We start from the raw sequence: 21,490 nt of genomic DNA on the forward strand, positions 1-21,490 counted from the left end.
TTTTTATTTCCGGTTGTTTTTTTTTTAGCTTTGGGGATTAAAAGAAGAGGATGAAATGACATTATCAAATACTGCACATCTAGCTAACCTTACAACCTGCACACTGTGAAATGATTATGATCCATGCATGGCATTGCCTGTTTATTAATAAACAAAACACAGTAACATAAAAAAAATACAGCGGACCTTACAACCGGAACAGTTTGACGTAAAATGGCATTGGTAGTCAACTGCAGAGAGTGCCAGGCATCTATTAAGTTTAAGGGGAGAAGCCTTCATTTACACTATATAATACTTTACTGTAATCATATAAAGTGCCATTATACTATATAGGTAAATATATTAAATTCAAGTTAAATCAGTCATGTTAAGCAAAAGAGAAAAATGGTAATGATGATGATAAAATAATTTTTTTTATTGTTTCCAAGTTTGACTATTCACTACATGTATGCGTAAAGCTTTTTTTTACACTTACATTTAACAATGCTGAAGTAATGTCCGTAGTAGTAGTTGTTGTTGTGTTACGCTGGTAACATACAAACAAGCACAGCCTATTTTGATTCAAACTTTATTTCAACTTGTTTTTAATTGAAAGGCAAATTTTCATTAAGTGACTCATCTCATTGTTTTGGTTTTGTGCTTTGCAGATGGTACATTCCACACTCGCTGCTGTCATGAACTTGCAAAACGCTGTGTTCAGCAACATCTACTCTGTGGAACTCACTGTACACTTCTTACATAACACCAAAATGCTGACAAATGTAGCTTCTGTTTCTGAGTGAGATTACAATTGAAAACAACAATACCAAATATGTATGTGGCAAAGTGTGTCTTTAGTACATATACAGTCAAGCTATATATATATAGTATGATCCTGCATGTTATCTGATAAAGGGATAGAAAACATCACAATACGGGTGTGGTTGTAAAGGGGGTTATTCATTTTACATTAATAATGATAACGATAATACTAACGCGATTGTTATTATGATGACGTTATTAACACGTTTGGAATAATTCATAAGCGGTACTTACTGCAGTTAGGTTGAGGTTCACTGTCCTAATTCAATCTCATCATAAGGCTTGAAGCTATTTTTAAAATGTCTTTATAAACAATTGATTAAACGAGAATCTAAAAATCATGGGGTTGACCATTAGCCTGACTGCAAAACAAAGGCACAACATAAAAGATAAGAAATGATCAGCGTTAAAGACTGAGGAGAATGTAACAGCAGCAAACTGTGGGTCAGGCCTATCTATAAATAATCTTGTGACAGAAAAGATGCTTATCTTGAGGAGCTAATGGGTTTAGTTATTGTCATTTTTGACAGTCTGTCCACGTCTTATCGCTTGAGACGCAATAATGAGCAAACAGGAGCCACTAAAATGCTGAACCTGCTCCAGGGGTCGACCTCTTATCTGTGTTTAGGCGTCTCATTGGCCTCTGCAAACATGACTGAATGGAAAGGCAGCAATGCCAGTGTTTGCATAACTAGAAAGAAAGGGCTCGAGAGGCAGCAAAAGCAGGTGAGTCTGACAAGGATAAGCCTATTTAGCTAAATTGTTAAGCTAGTGCTTGAATGGAAGTATGTAACAGGAAGGGGGAGGAGGGTTACAGTGGGTCAAAAGTATCTGCCTTACACCATGTATGTGCACTAAATCACAACCTATGACTTTTTATAGATGCCATTTGTTCCACGGGAAACAGCAGAAGCACATAAAACTCCCGCGGGAGTGATGCTCCACACCTGAGGTCAACGGCTTGACTCCCACAATGCCTGCAAAAAGGCTCAGTTTGTTCACAGTGTGCAGTCCTTCCCCATGTGGCCTTTGTCTCTATTAGGCAAATACATGCAGTGGTAATGAACAAAAACTTGCAAACGTACTTAAAATGCATCTTCACAAGAGTGCAAGGGTGATGTTCCTAATGGAACTTGTTAAGCATGTCTGAAACAAATAAACCATCCAATACCACACCAACACCATCTACATACTAGGCTGTCTCTGTTGCCCACAGTGGGAGTTAAAACAAGGAATGTTGATATACTGTAGCTGCAAGAAACCACAGTCAAGGCTTCACTGTGCACAGTGGAAGAATTTCAAGGCCGTGTGTTACCGGCTAGTTATGTTGACTGTAGATTAGTCACTATGAAGCCAGTGTGTCTATCATCATCTATCTTCTGTTGTTGTGGCAAACAACACAAAAAACATCAGTAGTGATTTTGCATTGAACCCAAGTTGATTTCAGCTTGAGGTAACGAGCAGCTGGCCGGACATTCTCGTACAGGATTTTTTGGTAGACAGCAGATTCATGGTTCCATTTATCACAGCAAGTCTTCCAGGTTCTGAAGCAGCAAAACAGCCCCAGACCATCACACTACCACCACTACATTTTACTGTTGGTATGATGTTTTTTTTCTGAGTAATGGGACACACACCTTACAAGAAGTTATTATTGTATATTACTGTCTCATCAGACCACAGAGTATTTTCCCAAAGGTTTGGGGATCATCAAGATGTTTTCTGGCAAAATTGTTAGTTCAGCAGTGGTTTTTGTCGTGGAACTCTGCCATGCAGGCCGTTTTTGCCCCGTGTCTTTTTTATAGTGGAGTCATGAACACTGACCTTAACTGAGGCAAGTGAGGCCTGCAGTTCTTTGGATGTTGTTGTGGGTTCTTTTGTGACTTCTTGGATGAGTCGTCGCTGCACTCTTGTGGTATTTTGGTTGGCCGGCCACACCTGGGAAGGTTCACCACTGTTCCATTTGTGGATAATGGCTCTCACTGTGGTTCGGTGGTGTCTCAAAGCTTTAGAAATGGCTTTATAACATTTTCCAGACTGAAAGACCTCAATTCATTTCCGTTAAGTTACATTTTAACAGGGGAGGCAATCACTTTCACAATCACAATCACACAGGGCCATGCAGGTTTGGATATTTTTTCCTCCCTTAATCATACAAAATTCCATTTAAAAACTGCATTTTGTGTTCAGTTGTGTTGTCACTGACGATCTGAAACATTTAAGTGTGACAAACATGCAAAAAAAAAAAAAAAAAGATATCAGGAAGAGGCAAACACTTTTTCACACCACTGTAACATTGAAAGGCATATTTCCTGTGTCCTGTGTTCCTGTGTATGCTCAAATGTTGAAATATTGACAATTTTTTTAGGCTTTTTGTCACTTCTTCCCGGACTGGACAAGGAGGAGCAAGTGACGTTCACACCAGAAGTTACAACCCCAAATTTATCGTTCACTATGGTCTGTGATTTGTTATATATTTTTTTATATTTTGCCCGCTCGTTGTGTTGAAGGCTTTTGCTGCAACACTCAAGGAGATGGAGTAAGCTTGTTCACATTTCCAAAAGACGGCATTCGCCGCGTCAGGTGTTTTGGTATTTCAGCAAACTTTGAGGGACATATTGTTTTCATACTGCCCCGCAAATGGAAATAAAATGTCAAAAACCCACAAGATGTTTGACTGTGAAAAAGTGTGCCAAGGTGGCAGTATAGCAATTCACATTTTTTCTATCTAACATTCTCTATTGTAGCCAGCGTTGCGCTTGGTGGCTAATGTGGTATTTGATGTAGAGTGCAACAATAAATCCAAAGGGTTGCTTTTGATTGCAGCGTCAATACGAACCTTTGAATAGGGTTTTTCTTGCCAAATTGAAATATATAAAACAATCAGTTCCTCATCTTCAGTTTGCAAATCTTTTTTTTATATTTCAAATCCATTTTTCTTTTTTCTGGTTTGCAAAGATTTTTTTTGCTTTCAAGTCTATTTTTTGTTTGATTGGATGAAAAGACACACATTTCTCTGAATACACACACACGCCTTCAAACAGCGGTGGCTAAGTGGGCTCCAGGTGCGTGTGGCGTTTTATTGGGATCACAGGCGCGTTTACAGCAGCCACTTTGACACCGACTACAGGTGTGACGGTTCGTTGCACGCACGGCCGCAGGCGTGCCATACAAGAGCTGCTCTGTCCGCCCTTTTAAACAAGACTATAAATGTTATTCCATGTCTGTTGTTGGTGTTTTGTCAAATAATATTTTCTGTTACATTCTGGCGGGACAGCTAATGTCTGCCGTTTTTACAGCATGTTATTTTTTTCTTTTTATGGAACATGCAATAGACAACAATGAAGTGTGCCTGCCACTGCTGGGAGAGGATTTGGTAATTGGGAGCAGGAGTCCACGTCCTTTTTTTTTTAGCCACAGGGGGCACACTGAAAATGTGATCCAAAAGTCAGACACCAGACGACTGAAGCGTTTACGCCAAGGGACGAGGAGGCGATTGTGTCATTCAGAGTATGTTCAGACTCAGATATTTTTAGCTATAACATTCCTTTTCTGGGTTTTGTTGTTTACCAATAACGCATTGCAGGAAGATTGTCCTCTTACTTGCTATTTAGTTCCATATGAAAACATGTTTATTACTGAAGTTGTTTTTGCAGTGGTGTGCATCTTGCACCGCCTCATACTGAGAGCTGTTTCTAATGTTCGCACGCTCATGTGACAAAATAAGGTAACCATCCATCCATCTTCTATGCCGCTTATCCTCATTAGAGTTGCGGCGGAATGCTGGAACCTATCACAGTTGACTTTGGGCGAGAGGGGCGCACACTCACATTCATGCCTATGGACAATTTAGAGTCGCCAATTTACCTGACATGCATGTTTTTGGAATGTGGGAGGAGAAAACCCACGCGCACACGGGGTGAACATGCAAACTCCAGGGGAGAATCGAACCCAGGTCTTCCCGATCTCCAGGCTGTTCCTGTATTGGCCAACGTGCTAACCACTAGACCACCGTGTGGCCCGCTCCTGACTGTGTGCGAGACAAATAATGTGGTTGTGGTTGGCGATCAAGTGGTGCGTGTTACACTTCGTGGCCATGTATATTATAGTTCGTAAATGTCTTTATATTGCCTTAAACTGTATTTGTATTTTAGTTAATTTTGAATATGTTTATGATTGAAAATGCTTAATATAGGCCAAGAATATGTAACATTTGCTTAAATATGCATTTTTTGGACTAATAATAGTCAACCACGAAACAGCGATCATTTACTAATCAATCAGTCATTCAAGTCTCATTCCCCTTGAATCTTAAATTCTTCATCCTACAACATGTAGAAAGTCTTCCCAGAAGAAAGTCTTCTTCCATTTTCACCTCCTGTCTGTGTTACGGCCAGGTGCCCAAATACTTTTGTCCATATGGTATCAATTTTGTTGAGTCTCTGCCCTGATTCTGGGAGCTCAAACTAGGCATGCTTTTGAAGCCTGAGTAGAGTCGTCAAGAGTGATCTATCACGACCAATTAATCACAGCAAGAGAAGGCACACAAAAGAGCTGCCTCGTGTCTTATTTGTGATGGGGTTTTTTTACTTCTTCATTTTCCAGCTGGATAATTGGAGCCGCCGCGTACACAACTTATATGAAGGGGGGGACCTCCAGTCACTCTGAAGTGTGTCAGCATGACTCATGTGGGCCACAGACGTCATCCTATTCAGGGTAGGTGACTTTGGAGTACCACGACTGCAGCCGCATCATTATGGTATGCTTGAAAAATACACTCACTGGACATAACATTAGCTACACAGTCTGATGGGATCCAATGCAAGAGCTGTATCCAAAGGTGTGCCTCAGTTAAAATGAAAAAAGACGCCCCTTCAAAACTAGGTTGATGTTCTCCGATTTCGGGTCAACATTTGAAATACAAGTGACTGTTAGATGCTCCCCATCTGTTGCCACTGTTCTAAAGGTAAAAAACTGAAATGCATAGACGCACAATCCAGGTTTAAGTCGGAAATATGGCTCACACACTTATTCAATGCATTTGAAATTATGAAATGTATAGGTAGTCACCAGTCATCTATGACAATGTAAGACGATAGATCAACAGTTTTATTAAGCTGTAGCAGCGTCCAAGAAAGTTATATAGGCTTCACTCTTGCGTCTCAGCACACCACTATGGTGCATTCAAGGACCGCAGAGGAAAGTGCAAACTCTCAAAGCATCAGGAAAAAGCATTATCCGTGAAGCATAAAGACATAAACATGTAAAAATTGAGGGTTTAATGGAATGAGGTGTTTTCTGTGGAAAAAAACGGCCTATTTTCAGAGGGGAAAAAAACACCAAAAACAAATCGTGATCCGCTGCGGGGAGCCCCTGTTTTAACGTGGGACATGACAGTGTGAGAACAGTGCAGTTCTACACTGAACATTTTTACCACCTTTAATTACGTAAAACATCCCGTTCCTTTCCATGTTTGATGTGTCAATGTTGTTTACAATTTTTAGGATTGGTAGATTGGTTCCATGAACATTTTTGTTGAAATTTTAAAAGTTTTTACTTTATTTTACATTCTATTTATGGATGTTGTATTAAATATCGCAGCCTATATTTTTTAATATAGGCCTATATATATATTTTTTAAATATATGAATAAAAAAAAAAAAAAAATTATATTTTTTATATAGACTAGATGGGTTATGTATATTTTTTTTGCAATAAGAACTATATATTTTTTTGAAACATGTTATACTTACTGTATTGTTTCAAGGTGTACCCTTGCCTCTCGGCCAAAGTCAGCTGGGATAGGCTCCGGCGTATCCCCGCAACCCTAGAGGACAAGTGGCATAGAAAATGAATGAATTAATATTTTATTATACAATATATATTATATTATGGTGCTATATAAAATTTATTTGTATGTATTCATAATTATAATAATTTCCGTCTTTGATCCAGATTTGCTGTATTTGTACAATGTAAACAGAACATGGAACATCCTATTCAACATGTTCAGACGTTTATGTTCATGTCTTCTAGCAGATTGCAATTCGTGTTTTGTGCTTATGTGGGATGTTATTTGCAAAGAATGTCAAATTTAAAACAGCAGATATGTGTTAAACATATGATTATCTCCAGCCCACACTATCTTTTATGGTTGAAGAGCCAAGGGAACTGTGACCAGAATATTCCACCCTTCATAATATTTGTCTCCTTCACTGCTGTCCTCTCAGGGAAAACTTACCGCGGATAGTTGTCACTCCACAGAGCAAGCCGACTGAGAATTCTAAAAACTACTGATCTAGTCTGTGTTGTGCTCATCCTGGCGACGTCTCCTGATGGATGAGGGCTTCCCATGTGTCCCTGCTACTCTGCTAATTGACAGCGGTTGCCATGGTGGAGGCCTCCCACATCTGGGATGCTACTTATAGTGTCACTCTGTTGGGAACGTCTGAGGATTCATGTTGGACATTTATTTACTGAGCTTTGGCCATCGGAGAGGAGAATATGTTACATAAGTTCTGCTCTAGAGCCTTACGAACAAAACTTAAACATTGCTTGGGGTTAGGAGGTTCAGAGTTGAGTTTTAGCTTGTCATGGGTTATGTATGAAACAGTAGCTCCTTTTTGGGATTATTGTGCCTGTGAGATAATTCATACCTGCAATAAAAGCCTGTTGTTCCGACGATACGGACACCTAACGCCCAGTGTACTATACAACATATTAGGGGTGTTGCGAAACGCTCGGCTCGCGAGACGAACAATACATGAAACTGGGTCTACGAGAACAAGACGATTTTAAGATTACTTTTAAGAAAAGTACAAGGAAAAAATATAAGATAATATATTGCAATCTATTAATTTCATTTCTTCTTCGTTACACTCTTCTGCACTCTGTGTGTATGCTACCGGCCCCGCCTTCACCCACCGAGACAAAGAGACTGTATACTGACAAAAGGGCTCACTCCATTCATGCTGTTGTTCTGTAGGACACATGCTCCAAGCTGCTGATACCAATGCACAGAGTAAACTGAGACGAGGAAAACAGACACACATGCACATGGCAATATATTGAGGCGGGCAAAATGATCAACTTGATTAAAATTTTTTGTGTGATTAATTCATTCATTCATTATCTTGTCACATTTTAGTCTCACGAGATCTTGTAAAGATCAGAATATTTGAATAAACGTGATGAAGTGAAGCTGCAAAATTCAAAGTGGGAAGTGGAGAGGAATTACTGTACTTTGGCAAAGCAACATGTCAGGGACTTAAATAACACAGTACCAATATCAGTTGTCTAATAAAAAATGTATGTATTTTAAGCTAAATGCATTGTAAAATGTATTTCAAGCTAAAATAGATGCTTATTTATAGCGATAAATTATGCAAATACACAAAACAAATAATACTTTGGCAACAAGTATCCAGCTATATTTAAGTATATTTGGTCTATATTGTTTACCAACTTGATACGCAACATGGTTAGCAGGTTGGCCTGGAAGTCAGGAGGTCGAGGGTTCGACTCTCCATTTGGGGATCTCTGTGTGGCGTGTTCTCCCCTGCGTGTTTGGGTTTACTCCGGCTTCCTCACACATCCCAAAAACAGGCACGTTCGGTGAATTGTCCGTAGGTGTGAATGCGACTGTAGATGGTTGTTGTCTATATGTGCCCTGCCATTGGCTGGCAACAAGACCAATGTGCTCCTCGCCCGAAGTCAGCCGGGATAGGCTCCAGCCTACCCGCAACCCTAATTAGGACAAGCAATATAGAAAATAGATTGTTTACCAACTCTGACCTTGTATTATTATACTCATCTAATATTTGCAATGAGAGGTGGAAGGAAAAGTAGTTCCTGCATATGTGATATCATATAGTATTTCTTATCACTACAGTATTGCTGAAATGCGATAATGTCACATAATTAGTTGCAAACTGTAACTGTAATACGATGAGTCAGCCAGGAAACACGAGGAAGCCTGAAGACACAGAGAGGACAAGTGGAAAACATAAATACATTTGTAACATCAAACTCCTTTATTTAAAAAAAAACAACATTTAATTAAATTGTTGGAAAGTCAGCATTGTTACCCCGAAAGCCTTCCATATATTCAAGATTCAAGATTCAAGATTCAAGAGTTTTATTGTCATGTGCATGGTAAAACAGCAGTTATACCATGCAATGAAAATCTTATTCTGTTCATACTCCCAAGAAAAGAAAGGAAACACAAGAAAGAATAAGAACATAAGAAACATAAACACATAAACATATATACCAATAAATTAAGCAACAACAACAGAAGAGACATTAATACAAGCAAATAATACAAATAAATAAATAAGTAAATAAATAAAGTGCTATGAGTGTGTGCGTGTGTTGCGTGCGGCGTGTGCGAGTGCTTCGTTGAGAAGCCTGATGGCCTGTGGGTAAAAGCTGTTTGCCAGCCTTGTGGTCCTGGACTTCAAACTCCTGTAGCGTCTGCCTGACGGTAGGAGTGTGAATAATGAGTGTTGTGGATGTGTGCTGTCCTTGATGAGGTTGTGTGTTCTGCGTAGGACTCTAGATTTATAAATGTCTTGCAGTGAGGGGAGGGCTGCCCCAACAATGTTCTGTGAGGTCTTGATCACCCGCTGGAGTGCCTTCCTATCACGTGTTGTACAGTTACCGTACCAAACAGTGATGGAGGCGGTAAGGACACTTTCGATAGTGCATCTGCATTAGATGAGAAATGGGTGTTGCCCTGGCAACCATTTGGCAACTCACACACATGATCTGGATCATGTCAGGATTTAATTTCAGTCTCATAATGACACTGCACGTTCTCTCAGTGTGTTTAAGTCCTGAAGAGAAAGACTCCTGGGGTTCATCTGCAGGCTTTATTTGCACTTTAGAACTTGATACAAAGATGGAGCTCTTTGGAGGAGTTTTTAACAAGAGCCTGTTGCATTTAGAGAAGACGTGGTACGCTCATTCATTTCGGGGCTGTCAAGGCGACTTGAGGATGTACGTACACAGTGGAGGACAGCGTGTGCAACACATAAGCCATCATTTTAACCTGAAAGGACATTCCATTTGTAGAAATATACAGTATCTCCTCAAACTTTGTTTGTTTATTATTATGTATTATTTAGTCCATCCATCCAACCATTTTCTATGCCTATCCCAGCTAACTTCGGGTGAGTGGCGGGGTACACCCTGGACTGCTCGCCAGCGAATCGCAGTGCTATATTCCATCCATCCATCTTCTATGCCGCTTCTCCTCGCGGGTCACGGGGGCATGCTGGAGCCTGACAGGCGGGGTACACCCTGGACTGGTCGTCAGCACATATAGACAAACAACCATTCACACTCACGTTCATACTTTAATTTAGAGTCTCCAATAAATGTTGGAGGAAAACGGAGTATCTGGAGGAAACCCACGCACGGGGAGAACATGCACACAGAAATACCCAAGGGAGAATTGAACCCAGGTCTTCCCGATCTCCAGACTGTGACTGTGTGGCCAACATGCTAACCACTAGACCACCGTGCAGCCTGCAGTGCTATGTTATTTATTATTATTTATATTTAATAGATTAGGATAGTGTATATTTATTAACATATGACCAAAAGCATAATGGTAACTATAGAAACTAGCATGGAAACTAAAAAAAAAAAAGATTAAAAAAAACCCCTCCTGTGTCCAAAGAAAAGATCCTCATGCGCTGGCCCAAACAAACAAAAAGACAGTGAGGTGAACAGGCCAACCCTATACAGGGCCGTCGTCCTGTCACTTGACTGCTACCAAGGCAAAAAACACAACAAAAACCCTAAACAAACCAAACCTGAAAACAGGACAGCCAGTCACACCAGGACAAACAAGAAACTAAAGGCTACTAGGAAAGAACCCAGGCTACTGCTCAGCGTTACGCCAGCAAGAAGCAGCTGAGTGGCCCTGCAGCACGAGGAGGAGGTGGAGACGAGTCTGTAGCGGATGAGGGCAGCACGAGCAGAGCAGGGAGCAGAGTGAGAGCAAAGCACACCTGCATACATTTATATGCTCCAAAGAGGGTGGGGCCAATTAGGTGCTTCCTGCAAAAATACCACACACAAAAACATAAAAAAACAAAAAAACAAAACAGTGCTCAAACATTGAGAGGAGCCAGATGAGGTGGCTTGGGCATCTGGTCAGAATGCCCCCAGGACGCCTCCCTGGGGAGGTGTTCAGGGCACGTCTGACCGGTAGGAGGCATCGGGGAAGACTCAGGACACATTGGAGAGACTATGTCTCTCATATGGCCTGGGAACGCCTCGGGATCCGCCGGGAGGAGCTGGATGAAGTAGCTGGGGAGAGAGCAGTCTGGGCTTCCCTGCTTAGGCTGCTGCCCTCGCGACCCGACCTCGGATAAGCGAAAGAAGATGGATGGCTGGATGGATGGACAGTACTCAAACATAACTGTCAGGTTTGAGATGTTGTATAACATTGTATTATGTGAGCTCAATAGTGTGCAGATAAAAATGGGACACATTTCAGCAGAGGTCTCCAGGGGTAACCGTTTTAAATGATGGAGCCAAGCATGACAAACAGTTGCGACATTCAATCCAGCCTCATCCCCACCCCTGCTCCACTGACCTTTCACTTCCAAGACCGCAGGTTATCCAGTGGAACATCTGCAGTACAGGAAGTATTACTATGACACTTGCGAGTCTTCTTTTGTCCTGAAATAACTTTTGACAAAGTGGATGCCTCGGGCGGTTAGAGCGCGGCTAAAAAGGTGGAACAATACCCCTGCTATTTGGAGAAGGTCAATTTTGTGTGAATCTGTTCTTTCCCGACATTGCTACCAAACCTAACATTCTTAATCCAATAAAGCTCAGTGCATCTAGTATCTTTCGATCTCAGAGTGGATTGGATGATCGCATTACATGATGCTTTGTCAAATCCAACGCAACTCGCTAACACGACCTATTACCTGGAACACATTAACCCACTTTTCATGCTCCTTTACACAATGACAACTTCGTACAGGATGTTGTTCAAAAGTGATGACAACAAAGGCCCCAGTGACATGAAGAGCTACATGCTGGATGAATGTTCAACGCTTGTTTGCAAACTTTCACAAATGTATCATTGGATTATCTATATATCTATATATCTATACAGCACTACTCTACATTCAGGTAGGGATGAGGGAGGACATCACTATCTGTAATTATCTGTATCCCTATAGGTACTCGGAGTGGAAACAAATGGAAATGAAAACATAGCTCTTTTTGATCACATGGTCATTTATAAACATGTGTATTGTGCAACACAGCAGCACCAGAACCAGTGTTGTAATAGCAGTAAGGAGCAAACTGCTTAGTCAGCATTAATAGGAGCTCATTGTAAACAACAGTATTGCATGTATAGCACACATGGGTAGTGCAACCGGCATTTTAAAGCACATGTAGAGGTGGATAAATAGATGTTGACCACTCATGATACTTAAAATGCAGCTACTGCCATCTTGTGGAGTTAATTTAAAAAACTACATCAGGATGTTACCTGGTGCTAATTAGATACCAGAGTTTATTTATTTATTTATTTATTTTGACGACTATGGAGACTCTGTGGTTAATTGAATAGAGACTTTAATTGCAGTGTTTACTGTACGCCAGACAGCAGTCCTCTGTATTAAATATAACACGCAGGGATGTCCGGATCCGATCTGCAGGATTGAGATCGGCTGCCGATCCGCTGTATTTTGAAGATTCTTAATATCCGTGGCTTCCGCCACAAGATCAGTCCGATCAGGTTGCCGAGTAACGTTCATAACTCTGGGCCACACTCCAACATGCTGGTTGCTACTCGACTCCCTCCACCCGCAAGAAGAAGAAAACGCAACACCACCGTGCAAACATGTCCGTGGTGTAGTTAGTTTCACGTTGGACGTTGGATATTCGGCTCCGTAGCTACACCGGTAGTTCCCCCTCACTGTGCCCGGACTGCTGTGTCATGGCGCGGGGGGCTCTCACGGGAAGTGCCACTGTCACTGCTGGTTGTTTATACTAGGGACAGTCGATAAATTACTATTGCAGTGAAGACAGTAAAAAAATGTCATATTCTAAATCACAGCAGAAATTGATCTATAACCATGTCAAGTGATTAGTCCTGCCCTAAAAGTATTTTGCATATCCAATTTTATCTGTTATTGGATGGACTTTTACTGGAGTAGGGACCTGACTCACAGAGGTTTGTTACAGAAGCCAAACAATATTGTTGGTCATGCTGTGTAATAAAAAATGAATTCAGCAATACTTTGGTTGCATTATGTTGAATGCTTTGAAGAGATATTTTCATAACCATATTCAATTCATGTTTGTAACAAAAGCTTGTTATTTAAAAAGTATCGGTACTACATCAGATCGGCAAGACTATTAAAAGAAAAAATCGTATCGGAAGCCAAAAACGTGGATCGGGACATCCCTAATAACATGCGTATTGGAAATAAAGGAAATATAACTCCAACTGCAGAAACGAGGCAGAATGTCGACCAACCATTAAACCACGACAACATTGCCAGAAAGTGAGCATATCATCACGTTGCAGGAGTTAGCAACACAAACAATGTCCCTGGCTTGCGTCAAAAACGAGGACACCGGGTGGGTGGGGGTGGGACACATGAGCGGGGATCAGCTCCTCCCATCCATCACTGACGACAGCCGGCAGCACTGTGGCAGCGTGATGGATGACAGCGGTGAAATGAGACATAAAAGAATGAAGCAAACGTCCTGCTACCACACATCAGTGCTCACACCACTTCATAATCAGCATTGGTGCATTTAGTGGAGAGTGTATGCGTGTATCTTCACACCACAGCTTGCTGACATGCTCATAGACTCACTCGTCCAAATGCTGTAGAAGCATAAGACACCATTTGGACCCATGGTGAAAATTTTTATTGTTATCTTTCTGGTTTTCCCCCTGCTATCCCCGTGCCTAGCAGCGTCTTGCGTTTTGTATTATTTTTTTACCCGTGGCTTGGCCCGGTGTTTTTGGTTGTACTAGTGTGTTTTTGTATTTTTTTCTACTTGTGGGACATTTTGTGTTTAAGGACTGCCTTGCCTCTGCATTCTGGGATCCTGTACACTGGCCTTGGCCACTCGTGACAAAAAACATTGACTAGATATCAATAAATGTTGAAGATGGAAAATAAAATTACACATTTTAGTTCACTAATCAGTAGCTGCTCATTTCTAGCAGACAATACTATGTAATGGAACAAGGAAGTGCGTGTCTCACACACATACAGTAGAGTTGAGAGTGATGTGTTCCACTCCAGAAGGTGTCTTCAATTTACTTTGAACACTGCAAAAACTCACTGATAAACAATAATTGTCTTATTTCTAGACAGTCGTTTTAAGTTGAGGAATTATAAATGCACAGCCATCAACATAATGTAACATGTAATTCAGTCTTAGTAATTTCTTAGTAAAGTAATTATTACTTGTCTCCTTTTCCAGTAAATAGTTAGTCTGGGATGGATAAATTCATCTCCAAAAGCACCATCATGTAGTCCATCAGACCCAAGAAAATACAGTTTGTTCCAATGATCATTGTGAATTTAAGAAATAAAACAGTTGATTATCTAAAAAAAAATCAACCAAATGTTTTATTTTCTCTTGTGTATTTAGAATTGCTCTTTAACCAAGGAAAAATATGTTTTTTTCTGATTACTTGCCGGCAATCAACCCACTTTTGCGCCTCTTACTTCTTATGAAGATGGAATGTGCCTTTGATTAAACTCAAAGATGTGGCATTCATCACAAGGAGGTGATGAGGCATGCACTGCACAGCAGCAGTGAAGGACACAATAGAAGCTTGAGGGAGTCTACACAGTCAAAATGAGCAGGTGGTGCTCATAGCACCAGGAGACAAATATAGTTTGGTTAAAGCATGTAGCTGGAGTTGCGAGCAGCTGTGAAGGGGAGGGAAAAACAAGACCAAGGCAGACATGCTGTGTCGCCAGAAGCCTAATAAACTGACCACAGTGTTTGACATGCTCCGCTACATGCTGCTAAATTCTTCATGCTCCAGCACGCAAAAACCTCTCTGATCCTGTCTCAACCTTTAATTACTCTGTTGTCTTCACTAAAAGGACAGAACTTTCTGCACCATGTGGTGACTCAAAAGCACAACATTTTTGGGGGGTTTTCCAATAAGCAAGCAACCCAAATGCAAAATAGACCATTTTGCCTTTCCCGTGTCTCACAGTGGTCAGCGTTTGCTAAAATGCCTTAGAGTACATCGAGTAAAAACAAAGTTAATGTGCAGCTACGTATCCATTGTAGTTTTGTATAGCCAGAAAAAGACTGTATAAAAGATGCGGGAAAAGCCTGTCATTGCTAAAGGAGAAACAAACACTTGGAATCTGCATTCTGTCTACGGCCAGCAGGGGGCGACTAGACTACTGTACTGTACTTAAAATCTATATTCATTTCACGGCCAGCAGGGGGTGCTTCAACTAATGCAGCTGAATTTCTGTGCCCCAGTGCGGGCATTACAGAAAATAATTGAGAACCACTGCGCTAAGGCCAATAGGAGGTGGCTACTGAAAAGTAGGGGTGTCAGAAGACACCAACTCACAAGACGACACGATACACAAGACTGGGTCCACATGAACGAGGCAAGACAAGATTTTAACATTCATTTTAAGGAAAGTACAATAAAAAAATATGACTGGAGAAACAAACTTTTTAAACGAGTCACAAAACAATGCTGTTTATTGTCCCACAAATTGATGCTAAACAATATTATGATTAACATTTTTTGAGACCAAATAAACCGCTGTTATGATAATATATAACACTAAATAATAATATATCATAGTAATGCTATATTTCTATTAATATGTTAGCTTTCATTCTGTAAAGTTGTGGAATTGTCATTTGTGACATGTATTTTCAGGCAATTCGTACTTTCTATAAAACATTTGCAGCATTTCTTGAAATGCTGGCTTTTCAACTGTACTAAAGAGAACTATTTCTTTTGCAATCACTTTCTGTGTGAACGCACACCATTTTGTGCTGTTCCGTTCGTATTTACTTTGCTGACCAAACGTGTCGGTGAGTGTTGACTGTAAGAACGAAGGCTGTACATCTCAATGTGCATTTTTTTTTCCCCCAGATGAGAAAACTGGGTCGGGTGGATTTGTTTGAGTTCGTTTTGTTGCCTTTTATGTTGCTACCACTTTTGAATAAATTCTGCATACTGGCTCGTAGATGGGCTCACCTTGCTCATTAATATTCCCACACGGGGGCTTTGGCACTTGGCTTTGCAAGCATCTTTTCCCCTCCTAATTTCTATTATGTTACTGGATATTGATCCTCACGAGACTCTACTCTTTGTGCTGAGTGTATGCTAGTGGCCCCGCCGGCTGACAAAAGGTTCAGCATGTAGGTGCTGAACCAATGCACAGAGTGAGCTTGTTTGGAGGCAAAAGACGAGGAAAACAGACACACATGCACATGGAAGCCAGCAAATGATCAAGTTCATTTTCATTTATTGTGTGATTATATTATTTTTTTATTTATTATCGCGAGACATTTTTTTTCTGAACGAGAACGAGAACACACGTTTGACACTGGTTCCCTCATTTGGTGTTTTATGTCAGACTAAGTCAACATATTCTTAACCTCAAGCATGATGATATTTTTTAAACAATCTGATTAGATGCCAAAAATTAGTGTCAACAGGACCCCTGCAAAGTAATTTTTCATTTCAATATAAACACAGTTGCACTCGAAAATATTTAACACCCAACAGATGGCCATTATTGGTTTGTTAGTTACTGAATTAGGGTCTAATATTTTGAGTGCAATTGTACAAACTATGCCACACTTTTTATTTTTAGTTTAAATTGCTATTTACAAAATGTTTCCATGCCCATCTAACTTTTTGAATGAGCTAAAACACACACACACTAGTAAAAGTAATGCTTCCTTACTTTTCATTGCTGGCTATTGCTGCCCTCTGCTGGCCACATCTGTCAACGTTTTTATTTTTATTTTTTACTATGGCGCCTCTGTGGTGGACATGAGCACTTCATACTACAGTATAAATCTGGTCGTGCAAAACAAATGCATCAAGATGCAAAAACACATGCCAAGATGAAAAAACGCTTCTTTCAATGTCATTCATAAGATGGCTGGAAAAAGGAAAGGAACGCTGCAAAATGGAATATAAAAATATTCTGTACTGTATAGGCAAGTAGAACGTCAACTGCTTTACATTGCAAATAATGAAAAATGTTCAATAAAAAATAATAAATTGAATTAAAAAATTAACGTATTTTCGGACCCAAAACTTATTGTGGCACACTGATTTCACTTGAATGCAAAATCAAAATGCATCTTTATATTTCTGGGTCCCAGTTCTGCGAATGAACACCGGCACGTTGTAGTCCAGCGAGTACGCGCATGCGCACAACATAGCAAACCAAAGCAGACGAAAAAGAGCGACCGGAGCGACGCAGAGGGAGACTTTGGCCTTTTCGGCTGAGCTTTTTTGTGGATTTGGGTCGAAAGAGGAGTCGAATACTAAAATGACCAGTGGGTATCGACATATATAAATTTACCGTAAGGAAATGCTGTATGTACTTCACAACAATTGCATGACAGTATGTGCTCGTTGTTACTGTCGCTCGCGTGAGCTAGTTTGGACGCCGTCTAATTGCTGGAACGAGACGTCACGTCTACTCTCCGGGCTTTAGAATTAAATAAAAAGCGCACACAACTTTCGCGTTTTCTCCTTTAAAGACAGTTAACATTAAACAAGATGCTTCAGAACACATAGTTGCCGTTAATATGTTTGAATATTGGTTCTTGTGTCCATTGTTGGGCCTACTGAAACAGACGTCGTACAACACAAACACTCACACAAACGTTCCATCTTGTTAGGAGTCATTTTGGTGATTGTCGAAGTGTTTTGGCAAACATATGTGGGGTTAAATGTGTAATTTATCACAATTTAAGTAAGTATGATGATATTTAGCTGACTTGTTGTATTGGTGCTTGTCTTGCTCTTGTTGTTGTTCGAATGCTGCTCCACAGCGCCCCCCTGCCACGTCGGCTGCTTTTATACCCTGCACGATTTTTTTTTAACTAAATGTTATTTTTATTATTAGTTGTCTTGAAGCCATATGAAATTCCCCCTTAACTCTTTAGTCATGTTGATAGAAGGTATAAAGCTCTTAAGATGTGGCTCTTCCTTCATATTTAAGAAACACTGTGTTGTGTTTTGGCTGACCTCAAAGGGGGAAACCAACGTGAGCTTGCACGCCAAAAGAATGCCAAGAAGGCGAATGAGAGCGGCAAAGGGAAGCGAGGCGATGACGGGCTGTCGGCTGCTGCTCGGAAGCAGAGGTAAGAGGCAGTTGGCATTAAGATTATTATGCAGTTATCGCAACAATGCAGGCGTTCGGTTAACTAAGGGCGTCGTTGCACTAGGCCAGGGGTCGGGAACCTTTTTGGCTAAGAGAGCCATAAAAGCCACATATTTTAAAATGGATTTCCTTGAGAGCCATATAATATTTTTTAACATTGAATACAAGTAAATGTGGGCATTTTTAAGGAGGACCTCTAAAGTTATTCTTTTTATTAACATTGTTACACTGAAGCTATCCAATAATAAATCAATTACTTCTTACCATTAATGCGACTTCTGGTGCTGCGTGCTTTTGCACCGTACTCCGTATCTTTTTCTTTTTCCAGAATTAGCGATCTGACTATTTGATTTAAGGAAGGGAAGTTCATGCGAATAGGCTACCGCGAATAGGCTACCGCATTATCCAGTGATAATCGAATTTTGGTGTTTGACCCGGAAAATATTGGAAGGACAGCTGGCACTGGCTCTGGCCACCCGCATTGTGGTAGAAAATGGATTGATGGACTAAAATGCATAACAAAGTTTTATATTTTGAGTGTTATTTTTAACACTGTGATTTCTGTAATGTACAATAAAAGGTCAGCGAACAAAAAACCAAAAATACATTTTTATCGTGTTAAGACATGTTTGAGAGCCAGATGCAGGCATCAAAAGAGCCACATCTGGCTCCCGAGCCATAGGTTCCCTACCCCTGCACTAGGCCATTCGTACCATGCTAACCTTGGGCGCTATTCACTGACGTGTCGTGATTCAGCCCGCTTGCTTGTCCCATCAATTCTACGCTGCTGTATGACTGCAATATCTCTGACTTTGCGGATTGCTTCCAGTCTTGTCCTGACTATTTCTGTTGTGAAAGGTGGTGGCTGTCATTTATAACTGGTAAGGGGAGCAACGGCATTAATCAAATGACATGTCTTTATTACCCACACGAGTGAGCATGCTGTGGATTTTGTCTTTTGGATTATTTTGAGTCTTTTTTTTTCTTTTTTTTTAATTCACCGTAGACCCGAATATGCATTCTGGGAGCGTAGCAGAGAGACAGTGCTTCTGATGCATTTTCACTTCAATATTTGTAATTTCTGCATGCTTTTTGCTGTGATTTTTCAAGCTGTTCTGTGTGCTTTGTGGTAATGGCGCTCTTTAAAAGTGCGTTTTAGATGCTTTTTGTGAAATCTGAGCTGGTATTCAACCCAGCAGACAGCATTTTGTTTCGGAATATTGACATAACATCACAAAAGCTGCCTAATCATGCCCTTACTTTATGCATATATCTTTGCTGTGCTGCCCATGTCAAGAATACTAGTGTGATTCGGGTCAGTATGGTATTTCTGTTATGGATTGTGTTGGTTATTATAAAGAACCGCCGCGGAGCGATCGCATTACAGTCATTCTATGACTTGTCTATGTTGCTCGCGTGCATGCAATCATGCCGTGCCCTGGCCCACCTCTTCCAGTTGTGCCAAAGCAAAGGAACTTAAAGGGGACCCAATATACTAATTTTCGGGCCTTTGTATTGAGTTCTGGACTCTTATGTAGCAGCTGGACACGATAACCCGCACAGAAAGCTTTCTAGATTTTCCAGACTCTGTACCTCCTTTCTGCAGTGTTTCCTGCCTCCCGCCCAAACGGTCCGTGTAATTTACTCCTCCCCCGGCCCTCCTCCAGGTACGCCTCCCGCCGAGCCCACTCCGCTGTGATTGGTCACACTTCCAAGCGCTCCCGATGACTTCTGGATGGCTGCGGAACCCCTTTTGTGCGATTACTTACACAAAATAAACAGTTAGGACACTGATAAAGTGTTACTTACAGCTTGCTGTTGCGACTCTTCAACACGACCAAGTAACGTTGGAAAGGCGTCGGACATTGGCAACAGTTTGGCGGATAGTCCAGCTTCATATTGGCCTATGTTCACAAAACCAGCTCCTTGTGAAGTGCCGTTGACAGATAAGCGTATTTTCATGTCTCATGTCTCTGTGTTGCAGGGATGCTGAAATAATGCAGCAAAAGCAGAAGAAGGCGGACGGCGACGGAGGCAAAGCAAACCCAAAGTCCAAGTGAAGATCCGAGTCAAGAGATGAATTCTTCCGTCTCAACCTCCTCTTCCTGATTATCCAGACTCGACATTCATTCAAATGGATCCTACATTCTCCCCTTATGGCAAAACGGCAATAGAATCTTTTTCTCCTGTGAAATTGTCTCGAGGAAATTCGGAAAACGCTGCATGCGTGCAGAGGAGCGTCTGTGGTTTTTAGCAGCAGGAGAAAGATGAACTGTTGTCCACACCAAGCATCTACGTAACTGTTGTGGTTTCTTTTTCTTGTACAAAGTATGTCTCCTGATGATGGTTTCAAATAAAGTGTAAATCTTTGTAGGTCACTCTTGCCTGGGTCTTTCTCACCTCTGCCACTAGAGGCACACATTTCTGTCGAAAAGTACTTTTTATGACCTTTTGCCAAAGAATAAACATGGCTCGGACATTAAGGAAAAATCTCATGGGACTTGTGCACAGTGATTCCTTTTTCTTTGGATTTTTTTGTGAGGTCACCATAGAGGACTGTGATAACCATAGAACCAGAAATGGAATTTAACTGACAGGAAAGGGTATTGCTGCTCAGTACAATGAGTAATACAACTAATTAATTAATCCACACATTTTTCTTTTGTGATTCTTAATATACAGTCGTCTCTCGTAATATTGTGGTTCGATTAGCATTCTGGTCACTAGGCGGCAGTAATGACATCACTGACGAGACATTACATGACCTTAACGCTGCATGAAGTCATGAAGCCAGCCTTGGCATATCAAACATGAGTGAAGAAAAATGTCTCCCATTCCGTATGGAAGTGATAAGGTTGGTTTCAAATTTTTTTGAAGAAATAAATTCGAGCCTAACTCGTAAGCTCGCTAGCTTGATAGCTAGCGGCCGTCTCGAGTCCCTGCAGCATTAGTGGCACAATATGATGTAAACAATGAATAAAAGGAGTGTAAAGGTAAGGCGTGTTATGTCATGTCTACAGGGCTCTAATAATATTAAAACTGTATTTAGAAAGTCATAAGTAGGGTTTCTTTGCTCTATGACAGGGCCCACGACCACATGAGGTGCCCGCAAGCCTGCTTTTCATTCAGGTTTTCAGTTAATAATGAAAGAACAGTAGAAAGAAATGCATTCTGAAATACAAAATATGACTTGTGGACACCAGCATTTTGTTAATGTTCTGGTAAAGCGAGCATATTCGCTTTGCTTGGGTTTAAAATAAGCTCTGAAAATAAATGTTACAAAAAGG

At 40.8% G+C, this 21,490-nt stretch overlaps 1 protein-coding gene across 1 annotated transcript; it reads left to right on the forward strand.

Moving 5' to 3' along the window:
* Positions 1 to 17,248: 17,248 nt before the first annotated feature.
* On the forward strand, positions 17,249 to 20,581 carry serf2b (small EDRK-rich factor 2b). The gene is made up of 3 exons (XM_054770217.1): positions 17,249 to 17,370; positions 18,075 to 18,183; positions 20,188 to 20,581. Exons 1-3 carry the CDS (start codon positions 17,364 to 17,366, stop codon positions 20,261 to 20,263), a joined length of 192 nt encoding a protein of 63 aa, XP_054626192.1. The 5' UTR covers positions 17,249 to 17,363; the 3' UTR covers positions 20,264 to 20,581.
* Positions 20,582 to 21,490: the final 909 nt, after the last annotated feature.

Source organism: Dunckerocampus dactyliophorus, chromosome 3 (assembly GCF_027744805.1).
Source record: "Dunckerocampus dactyliophorus isolate RoL2022-P2 chromosome 3, RoL_Ddac_1.1, whole genome shotgun sequence".
NCBI classification, from domain to species: Eukaryota; Metazoa; Chordata; class Actinopteri; order Syngnathiformes; family Syngnathidae; genus Dunckerocampus; species Dunckerocampus dactyliophorus.